Source organism: Lissotriton vulgaris, chromosome 2_1 (assembly GCF_964263255.1).
Source record: "Lissotriton vulgaris chromosome 2_1, aLisVul1.2, whole genome shotgun sequence".
Classification (NCBI taxonomy): Eukaryota; Metazoa; Chordata; class Amphibia; order Caudata; family Salamandridae; genus Lissotriton; species Lissotriton vulgaris.
Window position 1 is genome coordinate 396,274,167 of NC_141687.1, and position 22,705 is coordinate 396,296,871.

Below are 22,705 nucleotides of genomic sequence, written 5' to 3' on the forward strand. Positions count from 1 at the left end.
TACTTATTCAAACATATACTAACACATACTTACTCTCTTATACAATCACTGATACAAGTGCACAATGATCCATACAGCCACTCGCACAATCACTGGCTCTCATGTATAGTAATTTATATATGCCAACTCTCACATGCACTGTGTTTTACATATGTACTTACTTGAACATGTAGCACTGAGATATCCATTCACTCACCAACACACACATGCACACAGTCAACCGCCCATACACATCTGTGAATTTCAAAGGTTTTTTATATGCTAATTCCTAACTATATAAGGCCTGAAACCTATGTTTTTTTCAGTGAATATATATATATTCTAAACTTCTAATCCACATTCACGAACTTCAAATGAAGCAGGCACAGACTTCATCGAGTTTTAAGTGTTGGCCATCGAGTATGCAGAGGTCACTGCCCCGTCCATGGCTCGTTTCGACCGCCGGCATGCAATCAAAAATTATATTTAAATGAAAGTATTTTGGTGAGTATTAAAGGTATTATGTTTAATATATATATATATATATATATATATATATATATATACATATATATATATATATATATATATATATATATATGTATATATATATATATATATATATATATATATATATATATATATATATATATATTCACTGAAAAAACCATAGGTTTCAGGCACGTTATAGTTAGGAATTAGCATTTACAAAACCTTAGAAATTCAATGAAAAAACCATAGGTTTCACCCATGGTAAAGTTAGCTGGACATTTCTCTCATACTAAACCATTGAAATTCCTCCGTTATAGTTAGTTCAGCTAACTATAACTTGCGCGCCTGCAATGCACTACTGATGATGTCACATATTACATCACTCATGACATGGTCAGTGACATCACTCATGACATCACTGATGACATCTCAAATGACATCACTAATGACATCATGTAGTGAATGTGTGTCTTTCTGAAAAATAAATATTTTTTATATATGTACATCTAAAGGTCGATGGAAGAATAAATGGGTAAATAAGTGTCTAAATGATTGTTTTTTTGTAAAATTGATTGTATAATTGACTTATTAAGTGTATCTTACTGAATACATGTATTAGCGAGTAATGTTTAAATATCTAAATATCTGTATCAGTGTCTCACTTTGTGTATAAGTGGCTGCATGGGTTGGTGAGTAGCTATATGAGTGTCTATATGGGCTATTAGTTCATTTTTGAGTATCAGTATGAGTGTCTATATGGTTTGGTGGGGGGTATTACTTAGCGCATAGATGCATGAATGACTGACTCACTGTATGTGTTTTGAAGACAACATGTGTGCAAGACTGTATGGGTAGATGAGTGTGTGTTTGGGGGTGTTAGTGAGTGAATGACTGTCTCAATAGTATCTTTATGAGTAACTACATATGTTTTAAACTAGTATATGTGAATATTGATGTATATACGTGAGTATATGTGAGAGTGAGAGTTTGGAAGAGTTCTTGTATAAGTAAGTATGTGTTTCTATAAGTGATTGTTTAAGAGAGTTAGTATGTGTATATTTCTGTACAAATAAGTGTAGTAGTGTATGCATAGCTAAATATGCAAGCAAATGGATGTTTGAAAGTTTATTTGCATGTGTGACTATGTGTGTGAGTAAATCTATGGATGAGTGTCTGTGTAACAGGATGTATAGGTGTAAGAGAACATATGATGAGTGAGTACATGTATGAGTGACTATATAGAACTGTTAGTGAATGAGTGGATATGTATGTAGATTTAGGAATTACTGAATAGGTTGTTGTAACTGGTATTGGTATCTCCATTTTTTGAAAATTTTAGTTTCTATTTTTGAATGTCTGTATCAAGGGTTATATTACCCTGACAGGAGGTCTGCCACTCTTTCACAACAATGATGTCATCAGTGATGTCATGAGTGATGTCACTGACCATGTCATGATTGATGTAATATGTGACATCATCAGTAGTGCATTGCAGGCGCGCGAGTTATAGTTAGCTGAGCTAACTATAACGGAGGAATTTCAATGGTTTTGTGTGAGAGAAATGTCCAGCTAACTAAAACATGGGTGAAACCTATGTTTTTTTTCAGTGAATTTCTAAGGTTTTTTAAATGCCAATTCCTAACTATAACATGCCTGAAACCTATGGTTTTTTCAGTGAATTTCTAAGGTTTTGTAAATGATAATTTTAAAATGTACTAATTATTATATTTCTTTCTTTTTATAGTAATTTCCTACAATTTTATTATAAATACTTATATTTATTTTATTTTTAAAGTTACATTTCATATTTTTAATGTAAAATAATAACAAAAGTAAATTCAAAAAGAATACACTGCTAGTAAAACTGCCTGGGTGAATTTGTAAGTGTTTGTTAGAGGCAGATTTGCAACACCCTTGTGCCTTTTTTACACTGCAGTTGCATCACTTTTCTGATGAAGCGGTGGTGAAAAAGATGCGCCATGTTTTGTGGTATTTAGAATGTGACGTATCTGGGCGGTGCGTCACATTGTAAATCCCTGTACCAGAAGGAGACATTCCTACATGGAGGGGCGTTCCGGCACAGGAACACCTCCTAAAAGTGGCTGACTGAAATCTACAAGATTTCACTTTGTTACTTTTGGGCTCATGCTGTGTCAAAACCCTGCACTACCTTGAAGCAGGTGTAAGGATTGACACAGCAGTCTGAGAATAGGTCCCCCAGAGCATTGCTGGAGATGCGGTGCACTTGCAACATAACTCAAACAATGCACCACCTTTACAGCACAGATACATCACATATTTGTGCCATTTTTGTCCCATGGTACACCGCATTGTAAATACTGCACATACATGGTGGTGGTGTCACGGAGCACAATAACTGACATATTCCTGGGGATTTGCCAGTTATTGTATATGTGCCCATTAGTGTTTTAATGTAGTAAATGGATTACTACATACCAATGAATGAGTCATTACAAAACTAAAACAATAGTGACAGTTTGGTGGAAGTGTAAGGATACAAACTAGTAAATTGAATGTATAAAAGACAAATTTGCAAGTACATAGAAGACTGCATACATCGTCTATAAGGGTTTGAAGCACTCTATGCCCTAAGGCCTATTTTATTGCATAAGTACTTAGGTAGTGAGTGGATGATTACAGTTCTGCAAGGAAAGAACCTGATTGAATTTATAACAGCCTCCGTTTTACCACAGTATACAGATAAACACATACTGCTGAATGGCTCACTACAATATTGAAACAGTAGTGTGAGAATGTTTGCTAGAAGTATAAAGATACAGATTGAGGAATTGAACGTATAAAACATAAGTTTGCTGGTGCATAGAACAGTGCATGCACAGTCTACAGAGGTTTGAAACAGCCTATGGACTAAGGCCTCTTTTAATCCATGAGTATCTAGATACTGACAGGATCATTACACTTCTGCAAAGAAAGATCCTCACTAAATTTATTACAGCTTCAGTTTTACCACGGTACAAAGGAAAAGAACATACTTCTGACTGGCTCACTACAATACTAAAACAGAAGTGTCAGAGTGTTTGCAGGAAGTTTAAAGATACAGACTGGGGAATTGAAAGCATAAAACACAAGTTTGCAGGTGCATACAAGACTGCATGTATACTCCATATGGATTTTAAGCAATCCATACCCTCAGACCCACTTTGCATTTTTTAAATCAATACAAACATTTAAAGAATATATAACTGAATCTATAAGTGCTTCACCTCTAGCACAATAAATACATTAGTAAATAGTGCTCAAACTTTTATTATTTTTAAACAATACATTTATTCTATTAACATCTCATAATTTAATACACATTCCAATAGAAGTTCATCAAATATGTCATTCAGATCAACTCCCTCCTTAGCAGTTTCTGAATTGATTTGATCTAAACTTTCAACATAATTTAAGGCTTCCAGAAAATCTCCATCAAAGCTTTCATCTTCGAAATCCCACCTCACGTCTGCATCACTAATTTCCCCTTTTTCACTGTCATTGCCTATGACAGATACGATTAGTTCTTCAAATATACTCAAAGTAATATCCAAAATCTCCTGAGTATGAGGCTGTTCTCTTTCCATAATCTTTCCTTTATGTTCTTGTCAATTTTATCACTGTTCGTAATATATATTACAAAACAACTGTTTTCACCTATTTTGGCCTACAAAAAAAGTATATAAATTGTATAATCTAATAACATTCCATTAGTAGAGTTTTAGTCCTTTGCAAAATTATACAACTATAATTACTTATAAGGATATCCTGTTCTTAGCTTTTCTTAAATTTTGAAAGCAGTCACTCCTTATGACTATAAGAAAAGACTCAGGCTGTTATATTCTATATTTTTAGTAGTGTATTTTACTATGTCTATTCACCTTACCCTTTCCAAAATAGTAAATGTGTTTTACTAAAATGGAAAAGATTGTATTCATTCTCCAGAATAACACTGTGTATCTGTGTATATTTAGACATCATTATCACACTACTTTTTGAATACTTCATGTGTTTACTCTATCTCTATTCCTCATCTATAACTTAGTCTAACCCTACTAATTACCTACCCCTTCCAATTTCGAACTAGCCTCTCCTCTAGTATTTATCTGCAACCTTGTAGCTTACGGTTCTTTATTGTTCTCACTGCTTATAACCTATAATTACGTAACATTCATTACCCTAGGCCTCTCAGTTTATTGTCTAATTTTTATATTATTAATTTCCTTGTGTTCTTCTACTAACTTTTCTTTATGCAGTTGCTTGTTACCAATTGTGTCAATTCTTCAATATCTTGTGTTTTTCATTAATGTTCCTTCTTAATTCAAAAGTCTTTCTACTATCCCTTACTCAATGTTTTCATTTTCCCTTAAGACCTAGCTTATCACGAATGTTATCGTTTCTTGTTTTAAGGTAGAGAAAATACATTGACTGAGTACATTCAATATTGTCTATAATGTCAGGTAAGTTTACTTACTCACTAACTTGTCAAACAACGTTCTTTAACTCTCACAGAAATATATCCACTTTCTCTTCACGAATGTCTAAGGAGCCGTTGGAAACGGGTCTGAACTCCGGAACGTCTTTGGTGAAGTGGGCACTCGTTAGTGAGCGCGCGCCTCACCAAGGATTCCCCACAAGTCTGTGGTAAATTACTAAATTGCTACAGCGTCTTTCAGCCGCGGCCCGTGGAGGGAGTTGAGATGGGGCAGGCAGGGGGGGGCGGGGGAGGGGCAGGGTGAGGGGTGATAAACAACGGAATGGATGATGTAAGTGAACAATTACATTAATAAAATGAATTTCGGGCCATATTATCAATAAAACGCAATAGATTATCGCCGCTTTTATATTCAGGAAAATTGCTGATAAAGCGGTGATAAGGGGCTTGATAATAGGCCTTTGTGAATTCCCATAACAGCCCAAGTTAACACCAGAACCTGGGCTGCTATGAGAATTTCCAAGGCCCTATTATCAAGCCCATTATCGCAGCTTTATCAGCAGTTTCCTGCCGATAAAAGCGGTGATAATGTATCGCCTTTTGTTGATAATATGCCCCTTCGTTCCGTGCCCTGCATCGCATTTTGCGATGCAGAGCGCAGGATACAAAATTCCTTTTAATAATGTAATTGTTTACTTACCTGCAATCATCCAGATTCCGCTGTTTATAACCCCCCACCCTGCCCCTCCCCCGCCCCACCTGCCTACCACACCACAACTCCCTCCACGGGCCGCAGCTGAGTCAGTTACTTGTACTTGCCTTAAGCATAATAAATAATAAAAAAAATTATATATTATAAAATTATCACCTGTGGAAGATACAAAAAAACACAATTACAATATATATTTTACATCACAAAATAATTTGTAAAACATTTCCTTTGCCTTTTTTGCTGTTCTCAGAATATATTGAATTTCACTACAAACAGTGAGTTCAATAGTACTCATCACATAACAGCAGGCAAAAAAAAGACAATCCATAAGGATATCTTAAAAAAACCCAGTCAACATTCTCAATAACAATATAAAAAATAGAAATAAAACATATCTCAAATGTTTTTTTCTAAGAGCAATTTCTTACGTAAATATGACACATCTCAAACAATCATAAAATAACAAAACATTATGATTCATTTTCTTACACTGTAAATAATGTTACTTACAAATGTATGCTGACAAAATACATAGCAAAAACTCCTTAATGGTTTCACACACTTTTCCTTATGGCCAAATAGTATGCATCAAGTCCTTTGTTTGGAAGTTGTTGAATAGTAATCCTGAACGTCCGCCTCCAAGCCTTCTGATCCAAACACACCGACATCATCTACGGGTCCACCAGGACTCATCCATCAGTCCGACACTGTTCAACATCTACATGGCGACCCTAACACAAGTAGCCCACCATCACAACTTCAACAACATCTCTTACACAAAGAATACCCACCCCTCACTGAACAATACGGTATCGCCTGCGATCACTTACATTTGCGCAGTGTCATTTCAGAAGCTGATAATTATAACGTAGGCTACGCATGTTATTAGACCGACTGTCATAGCGCTTGAAATTGTAGCGCCGCCCGCCCCGCTTTTTAATTGAGTGTGTTTGCTTTCTTCTACCAGCAACTGCAATACTTTGATTTCTCTCTCGGTGTCTCAGGCTGCCCCTGCCTCGCCTCCCCTTTGACCTCCATTTTGTATTCCGTGTTGTTGTTGTTCCCAGGCACGCCCCTCCTCCCCGCTACCGCCTCCCAGCTGCTGACCCTCCCACCCACGTTCATAGAGCTCGCCACCCCCTCTCTACCCTTGTGACCGCCCGGACTCGTTCCTGACCGGTTGCTCCCTCCTCGCTCCTCTCCCACTGCTGCTGCTGCCTGCCTCTCATTGCTACTGCTGCCTGCCTGCCCTGAGGATCATCGCAGCCCTCACTGAACAATACGGTATCGCCTGCGATCACTTACATTTGCGCAGTGTCATTTCAGAAGCTGATAATTATAACGTAGGCTACGCATGTTATTAGACCGACTGTCATAGCGCTTGAAATTGTAGCGCCGCCCGCCCCGCTTTTTAATTGAGTGTGTTTGCTTTCTTCTACCAGCAACTGCAATACTTTGATTTCTCTCTCGGTGTCTCAGGCTGCCCCTGCCTCGCCTCCCCTTTGACCTCCATTTTGTATTCCGTGTTGTTGTTGTTCCCAGGCACGCCCCTCCTCCCCGCTACCGCCTCCCAGCTGCTGACCCTCCCACCCACGTTCATAGAGCTCGCCACCCCCTCTCTACCCTTGTGACCGCCCGGACTCGTTCCTGACCGGTTGCTCCCTCCTCGCTCCTCTCCCACTGCTGCTGCTGCCTGCCTCTCATTGCTACTGCTGCCTGCCTGCCCTGAGGATCATCGCAGCCCTCACTGAACAATACGGTATCGCCTGCGATCACTTACATTTGCGCAGTGTCATTTCAGAAGCTGATAATTATAACGTAGGCTACGCATGTTATTAGACCGACTGTCATAGCGCTTGAAATTGTAGCGCCGCCCGCCCCGCTTTTTAATTGAGTGTGTTTGCTTTCTTCTACCAGCAACTGCAATACTTTGATTTCTCTCTCGGTGTCTCAGGCTGCCCCTGCCTCGCCTCCCCTTTGACCTCCATTTTGTATTCCGTGTTGTTGTTGTTCCCAGGCACGCCCCTCCTCCCCGCTACCGCCTCCCAGCTGCTGACCCTCCCACCCACGTTCATAGAGCTCGCCACCCCCTCTCTACCCTTGTGACCGCCCGGACTCGTTCCTGACCGGTTGCTCCCTCCTCGCTCCTCTCCCACTGCTGCTGCTGCCTGCCTCTCATTGCTACTGCTGCCTGCCTGCCCTGAGGATCATCGCAGCCCTCACTGAACAATACGGTATCGCCTGCGATCACTTACATTTGCGCAGTGTCATTTCAGAAGCTGATAATTATAACGTAGGCTACGCATGTTATTAGACCGACTGTCATAGCGCTTGAAATTGTAGCGCCGCCCGCCCCGCTTTTTAATTGAGTGTGTTTGCTTTCTTCTACCAGCAACTGCAATACTTTGATTTCTCTCTCGGTGTCTCAGGCTGCCCCTGCCTCGCCTCCCCTTTGACCTCCATTTTGTATTCCGTGTTGTTGTTGTTCCCAGGCACGCCCCTCCTCCCCGCTACCGCCTCCCAGCTGCTGACCCTCCCACCCACGTTCATAGAGCTCGCCACCCCCTCTCTACCCTTGTGACCGCCCGGACTCGTTCCTGACCGGTTGCTCCCTCCTCGCTCCTCTCCCACTGCTGCTGCTGCCTGCCTCTCATTGCTACTGCTGCCTGCCTGCCCTGAGGATCATCGCAGCCCTCACTGAACAATACGGTATCGCCTGCGATCACTTACATTTGCGCAGTGTCATTTCAGAAGCTGATAATTATAACGTAGGCTACGCATGTTATTAGACCGACTGTCATAGCGCTTGAAATTGTAGCGCCGCCCGCCCCGCTTTTTAATTGAGTGTGTTTGCTTTCTTCTACCAGCAACTGCAATACTTTGATTTCTCTCTCGGTGTCTCAGGCTGCCCCTGCCTCGCCTCCCCTTTGACCTCCATTTTGTATTCCGTGTTGTTGTTGTTCCCAGGCACGCCCCTCCTCCCCGCTACCGCCTCCCAGCTGCTGACCCTCCCACGCTCCACCCCCTCCACCATCCTTTAAATGCCAGATGGTCCCACGCGCAGCGTCCACGCGCTACGGACACGCCGAAGGTGCGCCAAAGGTAAGCCCGTCTACGCCCGTCCGCGCCTGGACCGCGCCCAGCGCCAGACCCCCTGCCCCTCGCGCTCCACAGCCCTCCCGCATTACCTATGATGCCGCCACCCTCCTAGCCCTTGACCCCGGTCGCGCCCCCAACTGCGTCCAAGCCGCTCCCGGACGCACCCATGGACCGTTCTCCTGCTTCTCCTGCAAATTTAGCGGCACCGACAACATCTCCGCTACGACCACACCACAGATTCCCGACCCCAACCACCTAGAATGCATCCTTCTCAACACCCGATCAGTCCACAGGCACGCCATTGACCTTTGGAACCTACTTGACACCATCTCTCCTGACGTCGCCTTCCTAACGGAAACATGGATGAACGCTTCCTCCGCCCCTGACATCACCATCGCTATCCCTGATGACTATAAGATCACACGCAAGGACCGCACCGACCATACAGGAGGTGGAATCGCTATCGTCCATAAGAAAACAATCCGCATCTCAACCAGCTCCGACGTCAACCTCGCCAACTCTGAACACCTTCACTTCCAGATCCACATCGACCCCAAGACCACACTCAGAGGCACCCTCCTCTACAGACCACCTGGACCCCGCGCAAAATTCAGTGAAGACATCACGGACTTCATCACTCCACACGCGCTCCCCTCCAAAGACTACATCCTTCTGGGAGACCTCAACTTCCACCTTGAAAAGATCAACGACCGCAACACCGCCACCTTCTTGGACAACCTCGCCAACCTCGGACTTAAACAACTGGTCACTTCCCCCACCCACATCGCAGGTCACACTCTCGACCCCATCTTCACCTCCAGCAACCATGTCTCCTTCAGCCACACTACGGAGCTCCTCTGGACTGACCACAGCTGCGTTCACTTCATCTACAACAAGCCGAAACCCATCAACCACCCCCAACCAACTCTGCAAAGGAACTGGAACAAAATCACCACAGAGCAGATCTCCACATCACTCCTTCAATCCTCCCCAGCCCTCTCTTCTAACGCCAACGAAGCCGCCTCCAACCTCACCGTTTGGTTATCCAACACCGCCGACACCTTAGCACCACTGAAAAAACGTCAACACAAACTTGGCTTCAAGAAGGCCTCATGGTTCAACGACGACCTCAAGAAATCCAAGAAACTGTGCCGCTCCCTTGAAAAGGCCTGGAAAAAAGACCCATCCACCAGCAACAAGGACGCCTTCAAAAGCGCCATCCGTACTCACCACCAACTGATCCGAAAAGCCAAGAAAACAGCATTCAAAGATCGACTTGACAACAACGCCCACAACAGCAAGGAACTTTTCAACATCGTCAAGGAATTTTCCAACCCCTCGGCCAACTCTAACGACATCACCCCCTCTCAAACCCTCTGCGATTCCCTAGCCTCATTTTTCCACAACAAGATTGCTGACATCCACAACAGCTTTGACAACCAACCCGGAAGGCAACCCACCCTACCATCAGCTGACCATCCTCCCCCCGTTAACACCCTTAACGCCTGGAACCCAATCTCCACTGAGGACACCATCCGCCTGATGAATTCCATCCACTCCGGATCCCCCACAGACCCATGCCCCCACCACATCTTCAACAAAGCAGACTCCGTCATAGCTCCGCACCTCCGAGACGTCATCAACTGCTCCTTCAACTCCACTACCTTCCCAGAAGACTGGAAACACGCTGAACTCACCGCCCTTCTGAAAAAACCAACAGCAGACCCCACCGAACTCAAAAACTACCGCCCCATCTCACTTCTTCCATTCCCGGCCAAAGTCATCGAGAAAGCTGTCAACAACCAGCTCTCCACCTTCCTCGAAAACAACAAATCACTCGACCCCTCACAATCTGGCTTCCGAGCCAAACACAGCACTGAGACCGCCCTCATCGCAGCAACAGACGACATTCGAACTCTACTGGACAATGGAGACACAGTCGCCCTCATCCTCCTCGACTTCTCTGCAGCCTTCGACACAGTCTGCCACAGCACCCTTTTACAACGCCTCAGAAACATCGGAATCCAAGGAAAGGCACTGGAATGGATCACCTCGTTCCTCACCGGAAGAACCCAGAGAGTCCGCCTCCCACCATTCAAGTCCGAGGCCTCTGAAATCATCTGCGGCGTACCACAAGGATCCTCACTCAGTCCCACCCTCTTCAACGTATACATGAGCCCCCTCGCGGCCATCGCCCGCCAACACAACCTCAACATCATCTCTTACGCGGATGACACTCAACTGATCCTATCTCTCACCAAGGACCCCAGCACCGCCAAAACTAACCTACACGAAGGAATGAAAGAAGTCGCCGAATGGATGAAACAAAGCCGTCTGAAACTGAACTCAGACAAAACAGAAGTCCTCATCTTAGGTAAATCCCCCTCTGCATGGGACGACTCCTGGTGGCCGGAAGCCCTCGGAAATGCACCCATCCCGACAGACCACGCACGGAACCTTGGCGTCATCCTGGATTCCTCACTCTCAATGAACAGACAAGTCAGCGCCGTATCCTCTTCCTGCTTTAACATTCTTCGCATGCTCAGAAAAACATTTCGCTGGATCCCCTCCGAAACAAGGAAAACAGTCACCCACGCTCTAGTCACGAGCCGACTGGACTACGGAAACACCCTCTACGCAGGTACCACCGCTAAACTCCAGAAGAAACTACAACGAATCCAAAACGCCTCAGCCAGGCTCATATTAGACATCCCACGCAACGAACACATCTCTGGTCACCTTAAAGACCTCCACTGGCTACCCGTCAATAAGAGGATTACTTACCGACTGCTTACCCACGCACACAAATCACTCTACGACATCGGACCAGATTGCCTCAACTTTCGACTGTCCTTCTACACCCCCTCCCGCCAACTGCGCTCTTCCAGTCAAGCCTTCGCCACTGTACCTCACATCAACAAAACCACCATGGGAGGCAGATCCTTCTCATACCTGGCTGCCAAAACATGGAACTCACTCCCCGCTTACCTTCGCCTCACCCAGAATCACCTAGCGTTCAGAAAGCAGCTTAAAACGTGGATATTTGACAAATAATCCACCTCCCCTTCCTAAGCGCCTTGAAACCCTCTGGGTATGTAGTGCGCTATATAAGTATTATGACTTGACTTGACTTCCTCACCAAGAAGCCACATACCACCAAAAGCAACCTCCACAACACAATGAAGGACGTCACCAACTACATAAAGAGCAGCACTGTGAACACAAACTGGCACAAGATGAACTTACTCATCCTCAGACCCCCCCGTCAGCCTCAGACAACTCCTGCTACCTGACTACACTGTGAACAGTACCAACACCTACCAACCATGTCCACAACATAGGATTCAACCTCAACTCCTCCCTCTCCATGTGTAACCAAGTTTACACCGTCTCCTCATACTGCTATAACACCCTCCACATGCTCCGCAACATTTACAAGTGGATCCTAACCAAAAGAAGAAGAACAGTGACACAGGCCCTCATCAGCAGCAGACTACACTGTGGCAAAACACTCTATACATGAATTCCAGCCAAACACCTACAACAACTACAAAAAATCCAAAAGACCTCCACCTGAGTGATCATCAATGTCCCCGGCTGCACCCACATCACCCACCACCTGATAAACCTACACTGCCTCAATATCAACAAAAGGATCACCTTCAAGCTCCTCACCCTCACTTACAAAATACTCTACAACACCAGACTAATTTACCTTAACAGCACTAATTCAAAAGGGTAAATTTTGATCTTAAAATTTTGCCTTTAAAAACATTAGGTAAGAATTTGGTAACTCTTTGGGCAAACGTTGCTTAAAAACTAATTTAGGACCCGTACCCTCCAGATATGCCCCGCCGCCCAACAACCCTAGACATGCAAGACCCCACATTTGAAATCACCAGAGATTCAGGTGGGGTTAAAAAAGGCCATGTTTATTCACACATTGTATAAACATGACAAGCAATAACATGCATATCAAAATCACAAGTTATAACATAACTACATTTATGAGCACATCAGCTCGGTGAGCATATCAGCTCCATGAGCATATCAGCTCCATCACCTTCCCAACCCTAAGGGAGGAACACCATCTGGTTCGCATCTCGCAACTGGGTATCCTACGCCAAGTGCCGTGCACCTGCCCCTTAGAGTGGTGGGTCCCGCCCTTCTGTCCTTGTCCGCCATTACCGGGGCCCACCTCTCGACCACCAGGCTGCCCGGAGTCGCCCGGGAGGCTCGAAATCTGTCGCCCTAGCCTCCCCAGCCGGTGGTCACTTCCTCCCAGTGGAGAGCTTGCCATATCCCCCCTCAGAGCTGGCCAATAGAGCCCGGCACGCGGGCTCCCATCCATCTTGTTTAGCCTCTATTTACTGATCGCAGGTCTCTTCTCCGCAGAACGCCCCTCAAACCATTAATCTAAGCGATGGGTGGGTGGGAATTTCGGAAAGCCGGCCTGGGTCTCGAGGATGGCCAGGAACCGGCGGGCAGTCAGGAATCCAGGAGTGATAGCGGGAACAGAGACCCCAGACACAGGGAGTTGACCCTAAATAGGCCCGAAGTCTCCACCCCCTAACCCTCGGGTCACGCGATATCGCCAGAGTGGAAATGGGTCGGTCGGACGCCGATTGGGCTGTCCGCCCGACCAATCACCAGAGACCAGGAGCAGGGCGGGGTCCGGAGAGGCCGGGTCCTAATTGCGCGCGTCGTGATTCTCCACGCTTGTCATAGGACCCGTACCCTCCAGATATGCCCCCGCCGCCCAACAACCCTAGACATGCAAGACCCCACATTTGAAATCACCAGAGATTCAGGTGGGGTTAAAAAAGGCCATGTTTATTCACACATTGTATAAACATGACAAGCAATAACATGCATATCAAAATCACAAGTTATAACATAACTACATTTATGAGCATATCAGCTCTGTGAGCATATCAGCTCCATGAGCATATCAGCTCCATCACCTTCCCAACCCTAAGGGAGAAACACCATCTGGTTCGCATCTCGCAACTGGGTATCCTACGCCAAGTGCCGTGCACCTGCCCCTTAGAGTGGTGGGTCCCGCCCTTCTATCCTTGTCCGCCATTACCGGGGCCCACCTCTCGACCACCAGGCTGCCCGGAGTCGCCCGGGAGGCTCAAAATCTGTCGCCCTAGCCTCCCCAGCCGGTGGTCACTTCCTCCCTGTGGAGAGCTTGCCATATCCCCCCTCAGAGCTGGCCAATAGAGCCCGGCACGCGGGCTCCCATCCATCTTGTTTAGCCACTATTTACTGATCGCAGGTCTCTTCTCCGCCACAAGGGTGGCCAAGGCCCACAGGTCTGACACCCTCCCCACCTGCGTTCAGAATAAATGACCAGAGTTCTTGGATAAACGTATCAGTTCCATAATCTGACAAATGCACCCCATCCTGGTGGTACATTGCTTCTCCGGAAATCATCCGGTGCTGGAGGTAGCGCAAGCGGCCCTTCACTGAGCACAACCTTGCTAGTTCGCCGTTCAATCGCCTCACCGAGACGTTCAAAGATCTTGGACGCACTCCTGGGCCCCATGCCCTGCCCGATATCATGCCAGGCCAGACTAGTTTCGTTGATGGGAACACATGTCCCAGCCAGGCAAACTCTGCTGGTAGGGCTTCCTTGACAGCCAAGCGCCCCCTGTCGACCATGTCGTTGCCTCCCAAATGCAGGATAATACAATCCGGCGATTTATGCTCTCGTGCCCTGAGCTCCTCGACGATCCGCCTCAAATGTCGGATCCGCATCCCTCCAACGCCATGCCATACGAATTCGGTCTCGCCCAATGCGGCCGGTTTCACCACCTCTCTTCGCTGCAAGCGCACCGCCGCGCGACGCACGAATGAGTGCCCGATTACCCATACCACGGAAGCGGGCATACTAATCAAAAAGGAGAGAGATGGAACCGTTAGACACTGCACACATATGCATCACAATAATTCAGGCCTTACATATCGTTTGTAACAATCTGAGGTCCAGCGACCTACACCTTTCACCATGGTGGGAGGCAGACCCGCCCCAGCCGCTAAAGTTGCGGCGCCAATCCTACAGGAATGAGAAGAATAGCCCGCTGCTCCCAATCCCAGGTTCCCCAGGGCCAACCCAAAGACTGCCTTAAATTGGTATTGAGACAGGCAATCCCAGTTTTCGTGGACGAAAAGAGCCGATCCCCCCCCTGCAGGCCGTCGGGCTACATACGCCTGCATACGGGATACGGGGCAGGCAGCTATCCCTGGGGCAGGCAGCAAATGGATGTTGGCCCCCTTCCCTGTTTGGTCTGTTTTGGACCGTCTCAACCGCACCACTAGGCCCCCCGGGGAGATGGAGATATCCTTGAGCTGCAGGCCCCCCCGTGATCTACTCTGGAAGCCCCCACAATCTCACCCAGGCGGATGGCCCCGTAAAAGGCCAGGCAGAAGGCCGCTCCCAGCATGATTCCCTCGAATGGAGACAAGCAAATAACAGGCAGTACCCCCAAAATATCAATCAAGGTCGGGAGATCCAATGGCCTACGACAGTCCCGCCGTGTCCCGTCTAATCGGGCCCATCCCGCTAAGGCCTTCCTGATCAAGAATGAAGCCCCAGGGTCCCGCTCCCCCGCCAATTTAACAAAGAAGCCTATCGCCGCCAGGGAAGCCCTAGCGTAGGACACTGTTTTGCCCTGATCCCGAAGAACCTGTAAAAAGGCGTACATCGTTTCAGTTGAGAAGACCCTCTCCCCACCCGACTTTTCAACAAATGCATTGTAAACATTAAACTGCGACTGATATGCGCGTTTGGTGCGATCACTCAGAGCGGCACCTACGAGCCCCGCTAAAGCGGGGCTCCAATTTTCCACAGTGACGTAGGGAACGTCGTCATGCGCTCTTCCGCCTGCTTGTGGAACCTTCGGAAGTCCTGCAACTTGGAACGAGACAAAGCGTCAGCAGCATGATTATCCACACCAGGTATATGTGCAGCTTTAAAAGTCAAATTCAATTTCAAGCATGCCAACACCAACAACTTCAGCAACCTCAGCACGTGTGGGCAAGTCGCCCCTTGTCGATTGATAACCTGAACCACTGCCATGTTATCCGACCAGAAGGTCCCGACCCTGTCCCTGAAGCGCTCTGCCCACACCGTAACTGCCACCCAGATGGGAAAGAGCTCTAAAAAGGCTAAGTTCTTAGTCAAGCCTGGTAAGTGCCACTCCACTGGCCAGACCGCCCCACACCAGGCAGGGCCCAGGATTGCCCCAAAACCAACACTACCAGCTGAATCAGTGTATAATCCTAACTCCTTACTGGACACTGGTGGCGCGGGCCACACTACCCGCCCGTTGAAATCTGCCAGGAAATCCCGCCACACCTTGAGGTCCTCCTTCACCCCTGCTTTTAACCTCACCCGGTGATGCTTTTGGGTAAGACCCACCATCGCTCTGGCTATAGATCTCGAGAAAGGGCGTCCCATGGGAATGATCCGCAAAGCAAAGTTCAACTGCCCCACAAGCACTTGTAACTGGTGCAATGTCACCTTTTTACACGCCAATGCTACCTCAAGGGCTAGGGAAAAAGCCTTTACCCTATCCATTGGCAACCTACATTCACCCGCCACTGTGTCAATTTCGATGCCCAGGAAGGACATGCACGTGTCAGGGCCGACTGTCTTGCTCGGTGCCAGCGGCACCCCAAATTCCTTTAACATCGCCACCAGCTGGCTTAGGGCCAATGCGCAGGCCTCCGACGATGCGGGGCCCATTACCATGAAATCGTCTAAGTAATGCACCACATCCGTACATCCTGACTTTTGCGAAAACACCCATTGCAGCTTGGAGCTAAACGTCTCAAAGTATTTGCAGGAGACCGCACAACCCATAGGCATACATCTGTCGTAGTAAAATTGCTGTTGGACCTGAAAGCCTAACAAATGGTAATCCTCAGGGTGTACCGGTAACAAGCGGAACGCTGACTCAATATCGGTTTTTGCCAGCAACGTCCCTCGGCCTAGCTCCCTCACTTTCTGAACAGCTGCATCAAAGGATGAGTACTTCACTGAGCACTCCGCCGGGTCGATGGCATCGTTTACCGATGCACCTTTTGGTGCGGATAAGTTATGGATCATCCTGAACTGACCCGGCTCTTTTTTAGGGACCACTCCTAAAGGGGAGCAGACAAAGTTCTCCCAGGGAGGGTCCGGGAACGGGCCAGCTACTCGGCCTAAAGCCCGGTCTTTCTCTACCTTTGTGGCCACTACTGCGGGATGGGTTCTTGCTGAAACTTGGTTCCTACACTGAGTAATAGGAGGGACATGCGATGCTGGTATACAAAAACCGCTGGAAAAACCTTCAAACAACATCCTGGCAGCTGCCCTATCCGGATACCTACCCAGCCAAAAGATTAGTTTCTCAATGTCAACAGGAGTAGGCAGATTAGACTTGGGGAGGCTTGATATCCTTAGGGGCGTTGCCCCCCCCCCGTTCTTTGGCTTTCTTATTGCATTTAGATTCAGGATGGGACTGGTGACCGCAGTAAGCGCAGGCATGCTTGAACTTGCACTGCCCAGGGGGCCATGTGCACCCCTTACCGTTGAATGACCAGCATGTACCTTTCTTCTCGCCCGGCCCTCCCTGGGAAGTCCGAAAGGGCAGCCTAGCCGGGAGTTCCCTATTGCTTACGCTCTCTAACCAAGCATTGACCTCAACCTGATCCCAACAAATGGAGGGGTTTTCTTCCTTCGCCCAGCGAAACTCCCTATCGTATGTCAGCCAGGCAGAACCGCCTTGAGTGGCATGCGCCTTAACAATCTTATTAGTATAAAACACCAGCGGAATCGCCAACTCTGGCCTTTTTTCCAACAACACCGTAACACAGACGTGAAAGCCGAACAGCCAGTTGGTTATAGTCTCCTCTATCCTAGGTCTCCGATCTCGGAAGGAGTGATCTTTCCCATCCCTGTCTTTGTAATCCTCCTCTCGCCTCTTCGGCCTGATAAGAGAGAATATATCTACGTAGGCACCTCTCCAAATCTTCTCTCCCATTTCCGTGCTCACATGCGTAGCCAACATCCCTGACTGAGACAACACGTTCCCTTGACTAGTTCCCACCTCGCTGCTCCTTAGCGTGGTGTCTATTTGGATAATATGTATCCAACATATTTGTTTTCAGAATATCTGTACTTTCTGGCTCTTTTTCAGCTAAATATTCAATTTCTTGTACAGATTTAAGAACTCGGTTTCGTGTTGCAGCAAGACCTAGACTCACCCAAATGATTCTTTTAGATTTAGAGTACAGACTTGCAGATGATAAGCGATCCGAGCATTCATACGCCCCAATTTCTCAATGAGATAACATCTTCAAACTGTAACTGTATAATTTCTTACTCAGACTCTTCTCATGGGAAATCTCTTCCCACATTTTCTTTATTTCCGTCTTTTCTGACTTTATTATGTACGATGTCACATATCAAGCAACAGTAATGGAATTGTCTGCAACATATTGAATATCCATATTAGCATTCTACATAGACAAAATGACTGAGTTATAGTCATTTATGTATTTTGACTCTTCATTTCTTCTTAAATTGTAAGTATTTTTTTGGAGACTTTCTTGTGATATTATGTCCCAAAGATTACATAAAACTGTTCACTCTTCCTTTCGATATTACAGGTCGAGGAAATGCAAAACGGCATTTGCTGTAGAATTTGTCCTTAGATTTGTACTTTCGATGACAGTATTTCCCACAACAATGGCTTTGGAATCGTTAGACTTGTTGCCTTAAGTCCTTATCTTGTGTACTTTTGGGTACTTCACATGTAGCATATTCTTCAATAAAAGACAACACAGTATCATCTGAGTCTGTTCCAAATTTTGCAGCATCTTTGATCCATAATAGGACAGGTATATGAGGAGCACCTCTCGCAAAAACATTTTGCAGATATACACCTGTTTTCAATATATGGTTTACTGCATAAGAAAGTCCAGACAAATCACTCTCAAACAAAAGATGAAACAAATACGGAATACATTGTCGAAATCTTGGATCTTCTGCATATAATCTTGATGTCTGGTATTCAGATGCAGGAATCTGCACAAGTCGTTCATCATATCGTCCTCCTTTTCCTGTAGGAAACAACTGAGGGAAACAACGAGCTTCCAAGCTTTTTTCCCCATACACTAATGGGACTTCCTTTTGCTTCTTTCATTTGAAATAACTCTATAGCATTCCCCATCATTTCTTTGGAATGCAATGGATGAACACTCTAATGTTCGTAGATTTCTTCAATTTTGGACACATCCACTTTTTCAATTTGTCCAGATGGCAAGTCACTATCTTTTTGTACAGTTATTTCTTCATCTCCCACATACATATTTTTGTAATATTGATTATTTTTTTACCAGATACAACGTTGCCTTTTTCACTTTCCAAACATCCACTAATTCTTGTCAGATTTTCTTACTCTTAGTAGGATCACCATTAACAAGAATAACTAAAGGTTCATACTCTACATTTTCTACACCAATAGTTTCAATATTTTTCTTTAAATCCAGAGGCAAATATACAACTCTTCCCTTTAATCCTCTCTGAAAATCAGAAGGAGGCAATTTTCCCGTCTAAGGCCCCATACGAACAATAGCCTGAAATGGATGCACAAATTGAATAAGAATAGACTCATAGGTATTTAAATCCATCAGTTCCGAAGGAATATTTACCAACTCAAGATTATTATGCACAGCTCTAGCAGGCATTTTGTTCTCATCTAATTTGTTGTAACAATATTTACAAATACGCTGATCAGAACCCAAATCAAAACAATTCTCTACCAACAAATACGTTGCAAAATCCTTCCACTCATTATTATTTTCCTTTTCACTTTTTAAATACAGATCAACAGTCCTGGTCTGATTTTTATAATGAATTCGTCGACAACAGATACAAGAAAAATTTGGTCTTTTACCTGAAATCACCTTAAACTGTATAATTTCTTGCTCAAAATGTTCTACACAGCACTGTCCTACTTTCTCTTCCACATTTTCTTGTATTAATCTCTCACTTTCTCCACTGTCTTCCTGACGACCAAAGTAACTAATCTGAATTTCATCACAAACATTTGTTACATCTGATACAGATCCACGCAAAAGAGCACTGTTCAACTTTTTTAACATTAGTGCTGGACTTTTCCTGTAATACAATGTTCTGACTAATTTCCTCATCTGAGTATGATGAACTGCTAACATCCTGAAATGGTGGAAAACACTTCGACATACTTTTTTAGAAAGACAAGCTAGAGAATGACCTTGCAAACAAGTATTTTCTCTCACGCTACAAGGGTCTAGTCCTTGCAACATCTTAATCTTTTGTTTAACACTTTTCTTAGAATAATTACGTAACAAATTGTGTAAAAAATCAATAGATTCTTGCTGCACACTGCAAATACTACTACAATTCCAAGTATACACTGGAGCTTTAGGACGTCTCCCTAAAACTTCACCAGCTAACACCTCTTCTGCATTTCTAGAAACAATTTTCTTTTTCTCAATAGGACAACCATTTCTAACCTCATACGCACGACCACTAGTGTCAACTGCATGCAACAAATCATTACTCTGAAGATAACTTTCTTCATTAAAAAAAGACTCAGAACTTGACCAATGTTTCCTTAACCCAAAAAACCTCACAAAAATTACTTCTGTTAATTAATCTTCTTCACTTACTTTTGGCCTTCATAAAATGGATTTGCTTATCTATTGGTTTAACTCTATTGATTACTAAAATAAACAATTTTCTTTTCAATTCCAAAGCTTTCTCAACTACATTTTCTATAGCTTTCTTCTTCTTATAAAATACTGTTTTTTCTTACATACCTTAATTTCTTTAATTAAATGTGTCACAAATCTATTATAAAACATTTGTTTCCTTATTTCCATAAAATGATTTTTCCTCCTTTTACTATACATAGTTTTGTCTGCACTTGATTTTCCATTATTCTTCTCTTTATTAGTTTTTTTTTCGTTGCTGATACACTAAAAACATTTTTCTCTTTCTGAACACTACTCTTAGTCTTTAATATTTTCCTCAAAAAGTGCTCCTGCTCTTACCAGGACTTTCTTTCTGTTTGTTAAGACATCTCTCTTCATGTAAATCTTCTTGATGACCTGTCTTCAAATACACACTTTTCTTTTGTTGCTTCCGCTTTTGGAACTTTGTTGGCATCATACAGTATTTTCAGTATCGATAAACACAACCTATAATAAAAAAATATATATATAACATTACAAAAAAAATCAAATATTCTATTATATTACTTACAAGAACAGAGGGAGGATTATGAGGACAAACCTCGGACTATAAAAATAAAAGGACTTACAACAAAAGAACAAGGAGTGTGAAACAAGGAAAATATAATAAAAAATGAGAGTATAAATAGACACTGCAATATAACGGAATAAAGAAACAGCTGCGGCCCGTGGAGGGAGTTGCGATGGGGCAGGCAGGCGGGGCGGGGGAGGGGCAGGGTGAGGAGTGATAAACAACGGAATCTGGATCATTGCAGGTAAGTAAACAATTAAATTAATAAAACAAATTTCGAGCCATATTATCAACAAAAGGCAATAGATTATCGCCGCTTTTATCGGCAGGAAAATGCCGATAAAGTGACGATAATGAGCTTGATCATATGCCCTTGAGAATTCCCATACCAGCCCAGGTTAACACCTGAACCTGGGCTCCTATAGAAATTTACAAGAACCTATTACCAAGCCCATTTTCACCGTTTTATCTGCAGTTTCCTGCCCATAAAACGTAGATAATTTTAACACCGGTCCTTAATAATATGCCCGTCAGTGCCATATTATCAGCAAAGGGCGATACATTAGCACCACTTTTACCGACAGGAAACTGCCACTTAAGCGGTGATAATGGTCTCGATAATATATCCTTGTGAATTCCCATAGAAGCCCAGGTTAACACCATAACCTGGGCTTCTATGGGAATTTACAAGGATATATTATCGAGACCATTATCACCGCTTTATCTGCAGTTTCCTGACGATAAAAGCGGCGATAATGTATCGCCCTTTCTTGATAATATGGCCCATAATCCCTTAATGTACAGAGACGCACAAAATTATATTAAACAAAGAAAATGCTATGTTTTGCTATGCTATGATATGTTTTGTTTTGTTATGCTATGCTTTGCTATGCTATCTTTTGTTTTGTTATGCTATGTTTTGTTGTGTTTTGTTATGCTATGCTATGTTTTGGTGTGTTTTGCTATGTTTTGATATGCTATGTGTTGTGTTTTGTTATGCTATGCTTTGTTTTGTTATGCTATGTTTTGTTTTGCTATCCTATGCTTTGTTTGTTATGCTATGCTATGTTTTGTTTTGCTATCCTATCCTATCCTATGCTTTGTTTTGTTATGCTATGTTTTGTTGTGTTTTGTTATGCTATGCTATGTTTTGTTGTGTTTGGTATGCTTTGCTATGTTTAGCTATGCTATGATAAGTTTTGTTTTGTTATGCTATGCTTTGCGATGCTATCTTTTGTTTTGTTATGCTATGTTTTGTTGTGTTTTGTTATGCTATGCTGTTTTGTTGTGTTTTGCTTTGTTTCGTTATGCTATGTTTTATTTTGCTATCCTCTGCTTTGTTTGTTATGCTATGCTATGTTTTGTTTTGCTATCCCATGCTTTATTGTGTTATGCTATGCTATGTTTTGTTGTGTTTTGTTATGCTATGCTATGTTTTGTTATGAGCTGGCACCAGTGGGAAGAATAGTGAGTCTGCACTGGTGAGCAGTGTGAGGATCTGGTACCGTTGGATAGTGCGAGTAAAATGAAGAGCCTGCATTGCTGCAGACGTGATGAGCACGCATTGGCTTGCGGCATGAGGAGACAACATTGGCTGGCTTTGCAATGAGTAGACTGTGGTTGGCAGTGGGAGAAGCTGGCATTGATGTCCAATGTAGGAGTGGGCACT

General features: G+C 44.4%; 1 protein-coding gene across 1 annotated transcript in view; it reads right to left on the reverse strand.

Annotated features, from left to right (window-relative positions):
* Window positions 1-22,705, reverse strand: part of LOC147730445 (uncharacterized) — a 65,032-nt gene that overhangs the window by 38,115 nt on the left and 4,212 nt on the right. The window contains exon 2 of the mRNA XM_086954067.1: window positions 16,135-17,019. Within this exon, the coding sequence (XP_086810193.1) occupies window positions 16,135-17,019 (885 nt within the window). The remainder of the gene's footprint in view (window positions 1-16,134; window positions 17,020-22,705) is intronic.